Source organism: Sphaeramia orbicularis, chromosome 20 (genome assembly GCF_902148855.1).
Source record: "Sphaeramia orbicularis chromosome 20, fSphaOr1.1, whole genome shotgun sequence".
Classification (NCBI taxonomy): domain Eukaryota; kingdom Metazoa; phylum Chordata; class Actinopteri; order Kurtiformes; family Apogonidae; genus Sphaeramia; species Sphaeramia orbicularis.
The window spans coordinates 2,197,863-2,214,876 of record NC_043976.1 but is presented as its reverse complement, the minus strand read 5'-3'; the positions used below and the strand labels follow the sequence as shown (position 1 = coordinate 2,214,876).

The 17,014-nt window shown below is 37.6% G+C and overlaps 1 protein-coding gene across 1 annotated transcript in view; it reads left to right on the top strand.

Annotated features, from left to right (window-relative positions):
- Nucleotides 1–17,014, top strand: part of cubn (cubilin (intrinsic factor-cobalamin receptor)) — a 279,349-nt gene that overhangs the window by 25,295 nt on the left and 237,040 nt on the right. Inside the window, exons 7-13 of the mRNA XM_030123898.1 lie at nucleotides 4,551–4,677; nucleotides 6,541–6,709; nucleotides 8,010–8,141; nucleotides 11,706–11,801; nucleotides 13,767–13,891; nucleotides 15,645–15,837; nucleotides 16,531–16,649. Coding sequence (XP_029979758.1) covers nucleotides 4,551–4,677; nucleotides 6,541–6,709; nucleotides 8,010–8,141; nucleotides 11,706–11,801; nucleotides 13,767–13,891; nucleotides 15,645–15,837; nucleotides 16,531–16,649 — 961 coding nt within the window. The remainder of the gene's footprint in view (nucleotides 1–4,550; nucleotides 4,678–6,540; nucleotides 6,710–8,009; nucleotides 8,142–11,705; nucleotides 11,802–13,766; nucleotides 13,892–15,644; nucleotides 15,838–16,530; nucleotides 16,650–17,014) is intronic.

Below are 17,014 nucleotides of genomic sequence, written 5' to 3'. Positions count from 1 at the left end.
CAAGCAAATTTCGTTTGATCAGTACCCCACCTTTGAGCACCATGCCTTTGTTTTTAATAACCCTGCAATTATCTGTGTCACTGTTTACAGACCACCGAAACAGTGTGTAGCTTTTATTGATGAGTTTTCAGAGTTTTTATCAATAATCCATACCTCTTACAATATGATTTTAATTTCTGGTGATTTTAATTTGCACATTGATAATGAGTCCGATAAGTTATCTAAAGATTTTATGAACTTACTGAATTCCATGGACTTTACCCAACACGTCATGCAGTCGACTCACCACAGGGGACACACTCTGGACCTGGTCATTAGCCATGGTCTGTCCACGAGTGTGTCCTCTGTTGTTGATTTGGCTGTATCTGACCACTACTGTGTGTTTTTTAGCATCACCGGTTTTAACATAAGGGAGACCTCGGTGAGAACTGTGAGGAGGCGCTGTCTGACTCCTGAAGTGGCTGCAAATTTTATTGAAGTTTTACAAAAATACCCTCCAGTTCCTTTATCTGCATCCTGGGATTTTATTGTTGAAAATTTTAATAACAAACTTAAGTCAAGCCTCAATTCTGTAGCTCCACTGGTTACAAAACAGGTGAAAATAAAGCCTGCACCTCCATGGAGAAATGAGGAAACACCAACGTTGAAAAGAAAATGCAGGATGGCGGAAAGAAAATGGAGGAAGAACAAAATAACAATAAACCATCAGTTATTCTTGGAACAACTTCAGATTTACAACAAGGCAGTCAGACAGGCAAGAAACACATACTTCACCAATAGAATTTCCTCACACAAAAATAATCCCAAACTCCTTTTCTCCACCATTGATCATTTAATTAATCCAGATATCACCAGACACTCTGCCACAACTGACTCCTTGTGTGATAGTTTTGCAGACCACCTCAGGAGCAAAATTGATTTTATCAGATCTAGTATTTTACCTGTTCATGAAACCATTTTTAATCAGACTGAGGGTCTACTTTTACCTGATGAAACACTGGACAGTTTTGCCCTGATTGATGCTCAGACACTTGGTAGTTTTCTCCCCAGTAAACCCAACCAACTGCCTTTTAGACCCAACTCCCACATCGCTTTTTAAGTTATTTTATGGATCCTTTGAAAGCGAGCTTTTAAACATTGTTAACTGTTCTCTTCAGACTGGCACCTTTCCCACTGCCTTTAAAACGGCGGTGGTGAGGCCCTGCTGAAGAAGAGCAACCTGGACCCAGACAATTTTAATAACTACAGACCCATATCCAACTGACCTTTTTTAAGCAAAATTATAGAGAACGTTGTTTTCAATCAATTGAATGACTTTGTAAATAAAAATACCATTTTAGAAAAATATCAGTCTGGTTTTAGGATTAATCACAGTACAGAGACAGCTCTTTTAAAGATAGTGTCAGGACCTGTGCCTGTGTGACTCTCAGCCCCTCCCTTTTGGTCATGCCTGTGACCCTCAGTTTTTCCGTTTTTCTAATAATCATCATCAGACTCACCTGCTGGCGCTGCGTGGCTGCAGCCAATTACCTCTAGCCTATTTAAGGCTTTGGTTTGCAGCCATGCAGCGCCGGTCCATTTCTCCTCATTCCTTTCCATAGCCCGGACAATTATCCATTTTCATCCACGGACTCTGACCCCAGGTTTTGTATGTTTTTTTTTAATGGACTCTGTTTTCTGATTTAGTTTTTGTGTTAGGTTTTTGTTGTGTTGTTTTCAGATTTTGTTAAATAAACTTTTTTTTTCCCTTCAGTACCGAGCCTTTGAGTCCTTTCTTTTCCCCATCGTGACAGATAGTCAGTGATCTCAGGTGCAACTTGGACTCACACAAGGTCTCAGTCCTGGTGCTCCTGGATCTGAGCGCTGCTTTAGATCCAGTAGATCACCCAATTCTTTTAAATAGACTGAGACACCTGGTGGGCCTCTCTGGTACTGTTTTTAACTGGTTTCAATCCTGTCTCACAGACAGGAAATTTTTGGTAAGTATGGATACATGCTCTTCAGCGATCCATGAAATTAGATGTGGTGTGCCCCAAGGATAAATCTTAGGCCCCATACTTTTTAATTTATATATTCTCCCACTTGGGGATATCATCAGGAGACATGGCATCAACTTTCACAGCTATGCTGATGACACACAGCTGTATATTGCCATGTCTCCTGAAGACACTCAGCCAGTTGATGCCCTTTTTAACTGTATTTTAAATATTAAAACCTGGATGGCAGAAAACTTCTTACAGCTCAACCAGGGCAAAACTGAAGTTTTAGTTATCGGTCCTGAGGCTATGAGAGAGAAATACTTACCAAAACTACAAGCATACTCTTTTAACCCATCTGAACAAGTAAAAAACCTGGGCGTTATCTTTGACTCTGAGCTCACTTTCATCCCACACATTAAATCTATTGTAAAAACAGGTTTTTACCATCTTAAGAACATAGCCAGAGTCCGTCCAGTTCTCTCTCGAGCCAACACGGAGATGCTGATGCATGCTTTTATTTCCAGTAGGATTGACTACTGGAATGCCCTGCTTTCTGGTCTTCCCAAAGATAGAATCTCACAACTCCAACTCCTTCAAAATTCAGCCGCTCGAGTGCTGACGAAGACCAGAAGGCGGGCTCACATTACACCGGTTTTAAAATCACTGCATTGGCTCCCCGTGTGTTTCAGGATTGATTTTAAGGTCCTTTTAATATTCTTTAAATGTCTTAATGGTCTTGCGCCTTCTTATCTTTTAGACTTGCTTTTACCCTATGAACCCTGGCGGACCCTGAGCTCCTCTGGCACTGGCCTTTGAACAGTTCCAAAAGCTAACACAAAAACTCATGGCCAGGCAGCTTTTCAGCATTCTGCTCCTGGACTATGGAACAGCCTGAAGGGAACCTCAGACCGCAGAGAATGTAGACATTTTTAAAACCAGGCTCAAGACCCAACTTTTTAATTTGGCTTTGAACTGATGCCTCTGTTTTATCATTTTAATGTTTAATATTTGTATTATTTTCATATATGTCTTAAATTTAGCTTCTTTTAATCAGTTCTTTTATATCTTTTTAATGTTTCTTATTCTCCGGTGTTTCATCAGAGGGAGCCCTCCATGCCGGGGGGCGGCTGTGGACTCCGGGGGCTGTGGCGCCTTCTCTCACTGGGGTCCGCTCCTTTCTGGTGGGTGGGGGTCCCAGTTGGCCCTCTCCCACTAGTTGGGATGCGGGGCTGTGTTGCTGGTGCCTGGTCGCCGGGGTCGGCGGCTGCCTCCTGGTGCGGATGGCTCCCTGAGACAGCGCCTCCTAAACTGATGTTTTACTTTTACTTGTACATTTTTGTTCTGGTCTACCCGTGCTCAGTCAGTCTTCTTAAGTATGTGTGAGCTTGTGGGTTTGCATGTATATGTGTGTGTGTGTGCGTGTGTGTGTGTGTGTGTGTGTGTGTGTGTGTGTGTGTGTGTGTGTGTGTGTGCGGGTGAGTGGGTGGGTGTGGGTGGGGGGCGGTACTGATTTTTAAACTGATATGTAAAGCATTTTGTGCTACAGTTTTTAATTTATGAAAAGTGCTATATAAATAAAGATTATTATTATTATTATTATTATTATTATTATTATTATTATTATTATTATTATTAAATTAATCAGTACTTTGAATTCTAGTTTAAACTTGAACAACATGGTACTAGAGCTGCACTGTCAAATCAGAGCCTTAAACTAATGCTATTTTCCAGTTTGGCACAGAACAAAATTATTGCAACCATGAGAATTAATCTGTTTGAGGCATAGACACATAACCTAATCCTGTATAACTGTGTCGTTCTGTTAAACTGCATTGTTCATATTTGTCTTTTAAATATGTCAATGGTATCTTGAAGTTGTAATATTACCAATGATAATAACAATTCAACTTTTCATTCCAGTGTCACTCTTTCTTATTTGGACTATAAGAAGTGTCCTAGTTAAATAAAGTTGAATAAAAGGCTTTTATGTGACAGGTTTGTATGAAAGGTCGCTCACATGTTGACTCTGACTTTTAGAACTTCTATCACTTAGAAAACATTTTTTTTCCTTGTGGACCGACTCAACTGCTGTTGCAGTTCACAGATGACACCAAGACCATAACATGAATTTGTGATATGATGTTGATGAGGTTTAATATTTTACAGTATCAGTAAGCTAACATTTAGCCTCTCACAGATGATTCAAAACCCTAACACTCTTGCAGCCCCACCCCTTTTGGCCAAATATGGTCACTTCTGGCCACAAAAAGCCAAATTACAAACTACGTGTCTCAAAATGAGAATTCAGAAATTATTCCTCTGTTTATTAATTACACAGAGTTCATGTTGTCCACTTGAAACTGTTAGTGAATATTAGTGGTACAATGTTTTTTCCAATCATAAAAGAGCTTGAATAATGAAAGAGAAGTTTGACCATATTTCTTTCACTTAAGTCAAGAGACCTTTCCTTGTGCAGCCAAAGTATTATTATTATTATCATTATTATTTAAAAATAGCATAATAATAACTTTCTGCTGACTGTGAGTTACTGATCTTTCTGTGTCTGTGCAGTTGTAGCTGTCCTCCAGAATGGTCGGGGCCGCTCTGTACGGTACGGTTTGATGACTGTAGGACTGGAGGACTGGACCTGTGTGCACATGGCACATGTGTAGATAAGGACCGAGTTTCACCTGGGCAGGTAACCAGCTGTAACCAGAGTGAAATAATATGTAGTGCAAACGTGGTCACCTCATGTTTACAGACACACCACAATAATAGTTCCATAAAGTAACTGACAGCAATGTGGAAATCTGATTTGATGATGTGAATCTGAGTTATTCTGTGAAATAGTTATATCTAGAATAGAACAGAATAGAATAGAATGGCTTTTATTGTCATTGTTCTACTCAAGTCAGTGCAACAATATTAACAAAACACCAGTACTACAGAAATAAGAATAAAGCCAATATAAAATTACAAAAACTACAAATAAGATAAGACAATAGAATACACATTTTACAGTTTTCAAAGTAACATAAGAATAGAGCTAAGTAGAACTAAAAAATAAAAATGGACAAAATGTTAATAGATGCAAATTTACAGAATTAACAGTATGTGACAGGATGTATATGAACAATATTAACAATATGTATATCTATGAACCACTATCTGTATACAAATAAAAATAGTGCACATATATTTGGATAAATATTGAATAAATGCTGCACTGTTATCACAGAACAGATTATTGTATGACTTATCGCACATAATTTCACATTTGTCAGATTATTGCGTATACAGGAGGTGATTTGAGGATATATTGAGGAAAACAGGATTAAAATAAAAGTTAGTGCGTTTTACACTTTAATGTGGTGACAGCTTGTAGGAAGAAACTGTCTTTGAATCTGTTTGTCCTTGTTCTGGGGGACCTGTAGTGTCTACCAGAGGACAACAGGTCCAACAGATGGTGACTGGGGTTGGGGGGGGTGTCTTTGATGGGGTTACTAGTTCTGTTGTGACAGTGAGAGCTAGCAGGGCGGGGTCAAGGGCGGGGTCAAGGGCGTCCCAGATGGACCGCCCACTACGGTTTGATTCATAACTTTTGAACCAGTTTCACACAAATATTCCACAGAATTGTAAAGGTCTAAATGCATTTGAAACAGACTCAAAGGGCAACATTTAGTTTAAACATTTTTAAATGAAAAATATCTAAAACTACTGCGTCACAGATGGACAAAAAATTAATGTCTGTTTTTTTCCAGAATTCCAAAGTTCTCCAAAGTGAAGTTCCTCTGACATTTTCCTCCTCAAATGTATTCAGTGTAAACCTTAAACCCTCATTTTACAACCCAGTAATTGGTTATAGAGGAAAAAAATATGTGATCAAACCTAAATAGAAAAAGTTTAGACAAATGTCAGCGTCACAGATGAACAACAAAAGTAAATATCAAATTAAACATTTTTATTTCAATTATCAATATCATATACATTTATTTACAATATTTACAACATACAAATAATATTAACATTATATTCACATGTATGTTGCATAGATATATGCATTTATTAATTTGAAACACTGTGACATAACTAATATAATAGTCAAATGTCGGTGTATTTGGAATAAATGTAGTTTATTTATAGAGTTTATAAAATTAACCCAGAATGACGGCACTAAACTGGGTCACTGTACAAACATTCACACTCACAAAACTACAACATTTTTTTTCTCATTTCAAAATGCATTTTCCTGAAAATATAAGTAATTACCTGCCCAAAAATATAAGTTTGTTATAGATTATTGTAATTTAATTTTTTGGACCAGATGTGAACCTTCCTTTGACTTCTCCCAGTGCTCTAAACTCTAAAAGCTTCAGTTTCTTATGTTTTTCAGTCACATGACTTTTCTCAATCAGTAGAAGCACATGGAAAATTAATATCATTCCAAACAATCACAATAAATGACATTTATTTGGAATGTTTTATAGACAAGTGTATAATTTTTCTTCTTCACACTGTTCCTGTTTTTTTTGCTTGTTCGTTTTTTTGCTGTAATACTCAGCCTAAATACGAGTGTAAGTGTGAAAGCGGTTGGGAGGCTCAGCCTGGGACCCTGGCATGTGTCGCTGATGTGAATGAATGTAACCTTCCCACCAAACCTTGCTCCACCAACCCAGTTGTCTCCTGCTACAACACCCCTGGTTCCTTCTACTGTGGAGCCTGTCCTGCCGGTAACACAAACTAACACCAGTCACACTAGACTGACTGTCATCATAGTAATTACACGATTTTATAGGATCATTATATTATTGTTTATTGGGATTTTTTGTGACACACTAGTAGTGGCTTCTCCATTGGACATCTGCGCAAAACTTATCGAGAGATGACATGAGAAGTCATTCCATAAACATGACCATAAATATGGTGTTGATTTACAGATATATTCATTATTATTATATATTCCTCCTCTATCTTGTACTAAATTCTAAAATGATTCAGTTTCCTGGTGTGTCCACACATACCGCACCATTTTTCTTTTAAAACTCTTCTTCTTCTCTTGTTGTATTGTCCGTCAACATCCATTGTATTTATTCATGTGACTCTACTTGTGGAAAAAGGTCTTTCCATCACAGTTTTGTGTGATATACCATTTGCACTACTCCCCAAAACCCCTCTTGCCAGCGCAAAATCTTTCAGTTGAAAAACGAGAGTTTTGGCGAAATTGTCTTGTTTCCTTTCGGTAAGTTTTTATGCTTGAGTTATATTCACGCAATTTGAGGGTCAATGGAAAAGTGACTAGTGTTACCTCACATCAAATAAAACCCCATATAATGCAGTTGTGCAACTTCTCCAATTTTTTACACAGTGCAGCGCCTTGGATTGAAAGTTTGCACTGTTTTTTTTTTTTTTTTTTTTTTTTATTGCATCATTTTCCACTCCTGTAATGTTTGGAAGCATAATAGCTGTTTCAGAATCTTCATTTCAGCTTCCTTCGCAGCACTTATCTGTCTTATTATCAAAGTACTCAATACAGTTAATAGGTGACAGGCCTAATTTGTAGACAGACTGGCACCAAAGCATACTTTAAATCCAATTTCAGTGGCTGCCTGCTCAAAGGGATAGATTAGATATATTGAAGTGGAGTTGTATGTGGACCTTACCCATAGTCTTGTGAACTTCACTTAGTGGTGGTCATATGACAGAAATACTATTAACAAATACTTATTAGTGTAATCAGTAGTGAGAAACATGACCTTGATGAGAACTGTAAGTAAAGGTCAGCACTATCTATCTATCTATCTATCTATCTATCTATCTATCTATCTATCTATCTATCTATCTATCTATCTATCTATCTATCTATCTATCTATCTATCTATCTATCTATCTATCTATCTATCTATCTATCTATCTATCTATCTATCAGTTTATCATTAGTACATGAATGTATAGAAAAGTTTACAATGTACTTGTGTGAAATGCATTCAAAGGTGTGTGTATTTGTTCTTATAACGTCTAATATTCTTTTAGGATGGCAGGGTAATGGCTACGTGTGTCAGGATGTGGATGAATGCTTAATCAATAACGGAGGCTGCTCCACCACTCCCATGGTGCAATGCTTGAACACAATGGGCTCCTTCCACTGCGGACCCTGCCCCCCAGGTATGACTACACAAACCAGGCCTTTGTAACATGAGAATGCATTTGACATCTACACTGAATGGACTGAAGTCTGTGGACCCGTTGAATCCAGGTGTTTCTTTTCTAACAGGGGTCTGGGATGCAAAACAATAAGGACTAGTGTCAGAATTAGTGATGTCCTGATCTGGATTTTTTTGTTTCCGATCTAATTTTTTTTCGAATTAGTTTTGCTGATACTGATATGATACTGATCCGATACCAACATTTTACAATAAAAGTTTGATTTAAATTTGGAGTCATTGTTTATAGGTTATTATACTATTATTTGACTGTAGATCCCAGTTGGGCTGAATGTGGAACCTGAACTAAAACAACTCTGACACCTTTGACTCTGAAGAACTTTAGGATCATTTTTGCACTTTTCAAGTTCAGACTGTGGGACAAATTAGACCCTTTGGTGGGCTGGTTTTGGCCCGTGGATCGTATGTTTACCACTGCTGTAGCCGGTCTATGGACCAGGTATTATATGTGGATGTGTTCTGCGCTGTACGTTAGTGATGCGCACATCAGCAGGTTTCTTGCGGATCGGGTTGGGGCAGGTCCAAAGAACATCCATTTATTTGCTGCGCGGGTCAAATAATTCCACAAAAGTCCCGTGGGTTGAAAAAAAAAACAGACTTGCGCGTCACGTTAAAGTGAATCTTTAACCTGCCTTTTACTTTTTACTCTGTTTTATTGATTGTTTTATATTCTCCTGTTCACTGTGTGGTGTTCTTGAGTGCCAAGAAAGGCGCCTATAAGTAAAACGTATCGTTATTATTATTAAAGTGAAACCTATAGACCAGGGTTGGGAATCTTAGCTGTTAGGCCGATACGATACGCATCTCGATACAACCTCTCCTATCCGATATATTAAAGATACGTGTGTGGTATCTCACAATACGATACGATTCACACCCAAATCACAATACAGAGCAATTAAGCACATTCTGATTGAACACATTCATTCTGGTAAAAAAAAAAAATGCAGTGCAATTCAATGAGCTTGATTATTTATTTATCAAATAAAACCATGACTTTTTGCAAAGTGTCTTTAGTTCAGTTTCAGAACACGTGCCTCACATTCAGTCGGTGAAAAAGTTCTCTGTTTCTAACTCAACTTCTTGCTCCCTTGCTGAATTAATTTGTAATGAAATGTGTTTGTATTGTAGGTAAAACAGAAAAAGGTTCTGTCACTTTAAGAGACACCTGTGTAAGGTATTATGGGATGTACTGTTGGATCTGTATGACACTGTTTAAGGAAGTATCTGTGGTGTGTACTGCAGTATTCAGTACAACTGATATAGTAAAAGTACACATTCATAAACCACATGTGTTCTCCTTCTGTGTCTGTCACATTCACAGACACACAGTACAGTATTCATCTGCACATGCTCAGTACAGTAATCGTCTGCACATGCTCAGTACAGTATTCATCTGCACATGCTCAGTACAGTAATCATCTGCACATGCTCAGTACAGTATTCATCTGCACATGCTCAGTACAGTAATCATCTGCACATGCTCAGTCCATCCACGGAGCTCAGACTGTTTGTGTACACTGTACACATCTGCAAATCTGTGGTGCATGTTAACGTGGGTCTGAAGGAAAGAAAAACTTTACCCAAATAAATAGTAACACTTTTAAATGCTAGCAAAAATATATTGCGTTGAACAGATCAAATTTTATCGATACAAACATTCAATAACCAATGCATTGTGATATCATTCCAAACTTTCCATTCACTCGCAGCTTCTGTACCGGTGCACTGGGATTGTGCATGCATGTGTCTGCGTATCGACGCATATCGATGCGTATTGGATCATCTTCCCATCCCTAACATAGATGTTTTACTAATTCCTCTAAACCTCCTGCTGTCGTGCAGATAATTTTCGTTTTCTCTACCTTTTGAAACTTTAATTTGAGGGAGCAGGATGTGCGTTTACCCCAGAACTGGGTCTGGATTGGTCCGATCTTGTGACTAAATCTGATCCGATCTCCTTAAAAAAAAATACCAGATCAGCAGCCAATACCGATCTGTAGATTGGATCAGGACATCCCTAGTCAGAATATAGTTTTATATTATGGGATAAATATCATTGCATTGGTTAGTTTGGTTTAAATTGTTTTCTTTGTTTCCAAAATGACTCAGAGCTGGTTTTTAGTTAATTTCTTTCAATATTCTAAACTATATGGACATAAATATTGGGACACATCATGTCTACTGCTGTAAGATGTCCTGTTTGTGATGATTTAAAACATAAACATCAACATTTCCTTGAAGTTTAATGGTAGATTTTTCTTCCTCAGTGAAGAAAGTAGATGTTTAGTTGTTATTTACAGTCAGAGCAGAAAAAAAATACTTGTGATAACGTTAGTACAAACACAGAATCCAAATGCAGAACTCAGACAACAAAAATTAGTTCCAAAAGATTTATTGTTCACACACAGGTGAAAAAATATTATGAGTGACAGAATCTTGAGGATAATGGTTGGAGATTTCCTCCTCTGATTCGTTCTCCGGATCGAGGGCAGCAGCCCGTCTCCCTGAGCGGTGTTAGGAGTATTTTCCCCGACTGGGGAAAAGCAGAGGGAGGTCAGGGACGGAAACAGGTCATACACAGGCAGGCTAACGATCGAGCAACAGGACATAAGGACTAGGCAAACTCACGTACCGGTAGTCAGGGCGAGAAGGTCAAAACCAGATCAGATGAGGCAGACAAAACCGACAGGGATCAGGCAGAAGACGAGAAACCGAGGAATCCAAAACAGGTCAAAAAACAGGCAGGCAAACGAACAAACGAGGTCAAGAACGCTGGTCTGAACTACTGGAGTTACAAACTGGCGACTGACAAAAGGAAGAGACAGGGTTTAAATACACAAAAGGGAGGGAAGACAACTAGACACAGGTGGAACAAATCAGGGCGGAGACAGGTAATCAGGTCAGAGGTCAGGATGATGAGGGAACAGGAAGTAAAGACGACAGACAAGACACATGAGGGGAAACTTAACAAAATAAAACAGAAAGAGACAAACAAAACATAAAAGACAGACAAAACCAGACTATCGTCTGGCTGCAGGTGTGACAATACTTTAGAAATTTGAGGAAGAACATTTAAAATCAGAGTCATGGATAAAAAAAACAAAAAAAAAAAACAATGTTGAGAGAAATTAAATAAAAATCATCTCTGAATCATTTTGGAAGCAAAGAGAATGATTAAAATCAAACTAATCAATGCAATAATATTTATCCCAATATGTAACCATGTAGAAGGAATTCAATGTGTCCACATACTTTTGTCCGTATAGTGTATGTTTAATGATGACATGTGTTTTGTACAGTAAGTACTGGAAATAAATGGCATCTGTCTAATAATTAATAATTAATTAAAATGAATTTCTGTTAAGAGAAGGACTGATGGTGAGTCACAGATTGTTAAAGAGCAGCAGTAAAAACAACCACCTGTAAAAACAGTCAGAAAAGTGTCATGTGACCAGTTCAGCCATGAACACAGAGTCAGCATTTACACAATGTGTTCCTGCAGGTTATGAGGGGGATGGAAGGACATGCACCCAGACCAACATCTGTGCATCCAATAACGGCGGCTGCTACCCGTTAGCTACTTGCACTCCCAGCCCAGGTAAAAATACGTTTTATGTTTTTGTCATGACGGCTGTGATCCCATTACTGTATTCTGCTAAATGTAAAACTCTCCATTCACACACTTTTCCATGTTTCCATTTCACTTAGTGTACCAATATCAGACCGATTCTGAAACTATGCTTTTGAATGACGTTGAACTATTAGTAGTATGGGGGCGGAGTCAAAGGACGGTTAACATGTGGTCCAAAAAATTAAATGACAATAATCTACACCAAACTTATATTTGTTTCATTTTCATTTTATGTATTTATTTAGACAGGGACAATGCACAGTATACATAAACCTTAAACAGGACAGATGGAGTGTACCAGGTTGGAGCACTAGTGCTAATTTCCACCTGTAGTCCCTGGGCAGGCTGATGTTATTATTATTAAAAAAACAGACATTAATAAAAACTAAAACAGTAACAAATGCATTTCTATAACTCCATCTGTATAAAATATTAATTCCCATCCAACCATTCCCTTTTCTGTCCCACTGCAGTCTGTCACACACACTCTAAACAGGTTTACATCACATTAGATCTACAGGTTTGGTTTGACAGGAGCTGTTTTTCCACCATGTGTAAATGTGTGATAGTTTGTAATTGTTGGTAGTTCTGTTGGTCATGTGATCCACTGTCGCACAGACACACATGAGAACGCTCAGTTTGCAAATGCTGTTTTGTGTCTCTGAATCCTGCACTCGCCGCGTGCTGTTGATCAAGTAGTTCGAGATGTTTTTCCAGAACTCAAAGAAATAAACCTGTTCAAGGGAGGAGCAGCAGAGTTATGGATCACCTGAAACAATAGACACACATTTGTACACATGGTTACATCTTTGAAGCTTAAGAGCTTATATTTGGACAAAATTTGGCAGTGATGGAACACTCATCTTTTCTTGTCATGGATCTTGAGAGAATATTTATACAATGACTCTAGAGGCCTTAGGGCAGATTTACAAGCCTGCGACCAACTGATCAGACAGTAAAGAAAATGTGGAACTATCAGTGCATTTACATCCATGTTTGATGCTTCAGTAGACAGTGAGTTTCTGATAAATCTGAAATTAGCACAGTTAGATTTTATTGTATTTGTCATCTTTTTAATGTGCTTTTTAAAGCTTAGATTTGGGTCAACTTAGGTTATATTTTTGGGCAGGTAATTAGTTATATTTTCAGGAAAATGTGTTTTGAAATGAGGAAATATTTGTGAAAAGAAATGTGAGTAGTTTTGTGAGTGTGAATTGTGGTTCCAAAGGCAGAACAAACACTAAATATACACACATGAAATACAACAAGAAAATAGCAAAACAGTAACTAGAAAAAAGAAAAACCGTATTGAAAAAACAGACAGTTGCACTTTAGAAAGTACTAGTAGAAACAATGAGTGGTAATTATAAAGTAATAATAATAATAATTACAAATAATAATAATAAATGCTTATTATATGTATGAATGTACGTGTAGTTTAATAATCACAGGATAAGTTATAATAAGGTGATAACAGTAATAGTCAGAACAATAGATAATACTGCTACTACTACTACTACTTATTATTATTATTATTATTACTATTATTATTATTATTATTATTATTATTATTATTATTATTTTACTGGTCTGACCCCCTTCAGATCATATTGGTCTGAATGTGGAACCTGAACTAAAATGAGTTTGTCAGCATGGATTGTTCATATCTTCAGTGTATTTTTTACATTTTCCAAACTCATCCCAGGGGCCGGACTGGACCCTTTTGGGGGCCGGTTTTGGTCTGCGGGCCGTATGTCTGACACCTGTGGTATATTTGATTGGTTCAAATGAACATGAACTGCAGTACGTGGTGTAAATGTAACACTCAGGTGGTACAGTCGCAGGTTTATACGTCATCCAGGTGTAAATAGCATGTTGGGCTTCTTTTTGACTGTTAAACTAACACAAATGTCCCCCATCACACACGACCAGGCTCCAGTTTCCCCGTCTGTACCTGCCCTCCAGGTTATGTGGGTAATGGTTATGGACCAGCGGGTTGTACCCAGACCTCCAACGTCTGTCAGACCAACAACCCCTGTGTTAACGGGCAGTGTGTGGTGAGTGTGTGTAGATGCTAATGGAATAAAAGCAACTGTTGTTGTTTTTTAGCTCTAAGTTTACCTTCCCTTTACCTGCCCTGTTTCAAACAATAAATTTGTCTTTTTTTTTTTTTTCACTATTTGGTCAAAATGAACAAACTATTTAAACCTGTAATTGCTGTGAATTGAATATATCTGTTATGTGAAAACATTCATATGATATGTATTTGTGTTTAGGTTAATGTAAACATAAACACCTTAAAGCACTGGTTTCCAACCATTTTTGTCTCCTGACCCTATTTTAACATCACAAATTTCTGGCAACCTCAGACATTCAAAACGGAGACTTCTTTTTTTATTTGCTAAATTTAACTTGTTTTTGATCCTGTAATAGTTTGCTATACTGTGTTTCAAATAAAGATTAATTTTAGAGGACATTTAGTCGATATAATGTATATTATTATGGACAGTAGGGGTGTTTATTGGCAAGAATCTGGTGTATGATACAAATCACACTACGATATATCACAATATGTCATGATACTGTTAAAAAGACAATTTTTTTTTGTTTTTTTTCTTTTTTAAATGATTATTTCCTTAAAGAATTGATTTACACTAGAAATGTGTACAAATACTAAACACATTTTTATTTGATCAGATCAAGATCTAATGTTATTTCATAAAATGTTCCTGTGTTCTAAGTTACATTGAGTTTTACAGACATTCCAGTTTCAGATCCTGCTCAAATGTTCATATTCTATTAGTTCAGAACTAACATCAGAACAGTGTTTGAGTTCAATCCCAACAAAGGAACGAACATTATTTGATAAAAGAGTGCTAAAAATATTAATAAATAAAATACAAGCAAAAAAGAAACCCAAAAAAACCAAAAATGAGCTTCCATAATATCTGCATTTAAATAAATATCTAAAAATATTGATACAGTCCTTTTTAATATCGATACAGTATTGTGAAATGAAATATTGCGATATATTGCAGAACCAATATTTTCTTACAGCCCTAATGGACAGAGGCAGTAGATCCAGGTGTAGATTACTGCACAAAGGGTCAGGATCTGTCCAGTCAGTCCAGCTGGGATTTACAAGGAGGACAATTAATACTGAACAAACAAGAACTGAAACTATGAATTATGAAAGAGCTGCAGCATCTGAAACTGACCACAGTGAACATTTGACACAGAAACAGAACCACAGTGCTGCAGTTTCACAACCACAGTTTGTCTGCTGTGGATTATGATTGGCTCTGTCAACTCAACACTGATTTTTTTATTAGTAATTTTTTTTCAATTTATATCAATTAGTAGAAATTTCAGGTGACCCCATTTGAATTCCAGGCGACCCCACGCGGGGTCCTGACGCCAAGGCTGAAAAACACTGCCTTAATGTGTTTTATCTTGTTGATGAAGAAGCAGAACAAGCCCTCCCCTCCCACCCTCTTGTTATATTAGTTCTATATTCTACTCAAAAACTTGGAGTAGCCACTCACTCTTTCATCTACATTTGAGGTGTGGACATTTGAACTGTACCTGAAAGGGAAGTTTTGTTTGATTTGCTTTTCCGAATAAACATAGAATGGACCAAAAGGTAGCTAAACTTGTTGGTAAGAAAAAAAAAACATTGCTAGGGTAGTCTGAAAAGTTGCTAATTTGGCGTCAGTGCTTTCACATGGAACAGACATATGATCCTATTGTCTCTAATTGAAAACACGTGTATGATTATGTGGGTTCTTTCCTTTTTTCTTTCGTTTCCAGGGAACCAGCTCATCTCCAGGCTACGTCTGTAACTGTAACGCTGGCTGGGGAGGAGCACACTGTGACCAGAACATTAATGAGTGTCAGAGTAACCCCTGTCAGAACGGGGGAACCTGCACCGACGGCCTGAACGGGTTCACATGTACGTGCACATCCCAGTGGACGGGGACGCTCTGCCAGACGCCGCAGCAAGGTAGGTTACATGACACGCCTCGAGAACGCCAAGGGACTGGAGGGAAGATGGGGAGGGACGAAACAGGTTCAACAGACCGGATGGTTGGAGGACAGATACTTCACATGTGATGGACGATGCAGAAACAGGATTTATGATGTTTATTAAATAAGTGTTTATCAGTCCCTTCAGAAAATCTGGTACCCACCATTTCAAACACAACACACCATCCGTCACTTATGTTATTATAGTCACATGTTTATTAGATCAGATCAGATCAGATTAGATTAGACAGAACTTTATTGATCCTTCAGGAAATCAATGTTCCAGCATCAGTAACACCAAATGTACACACATAAGAAATATTACAAGAAAATAGTAACAACAGTAACTATAAAAACAGTAATGGGAAAAACAGACAATTGTACATTATGCTATATAAATTATCATATAAATTATTCTATTTCTATTTTCATCCATCTTAAATTCTCTTGACATTCAGTGTGGACAGGAAAGTCAGATTTTCATTGTACAGATAAACCTGTATATTTACTGAACACACGACAATAAAATACTTTGAATGTTGAATCTGTTCAATGTTGAATGTACAGCTCATACCGTGTGTATATTTGAGACTGTGTGTGTGTGTGTGTGTGTGTGTGTGTGTATATAAATATATATTTCAGTGTGTATATATATATATGTGTATTTCAGAGTGTGGTGGTTCTCTGTCGGGTCCTGCTGGTTCCTTCAGTTTCCCCAACACCCCGGGTCATGATGAGTACGACCACTTAGTCAGCTGTGCCTGGGTCATCCGGACCGATCCGAACAAGGTCACCACCTGCTTCTTCACCTGTTTTCGGATCATTCCCTTTTCAGATACATCCTGCTCTGAACAGACTTTCACATCTGTCTGTATCACCTACTGCACACTTTTACTTTATTTACTGTTTTCATTCTTTATGTCATTCAGTCACTTCAACACGTTTTACATTTTTTAATCTTCTCTTTTTTTCTTTTTTATTTGATGTTTATTGTCTTGTGCTGCTGTACATTTGAATTTCCCCCCTGGATCAATAAAGTATATCTTATCTTATCTTACCTTATCTTATCTTATCTTACCTTGTCTTGTCTTGTCTTACCTTAGCTTATTTTAGCTTAGCTTAGTTTAGCTTACCTTGCCTTACCTTATCTTATC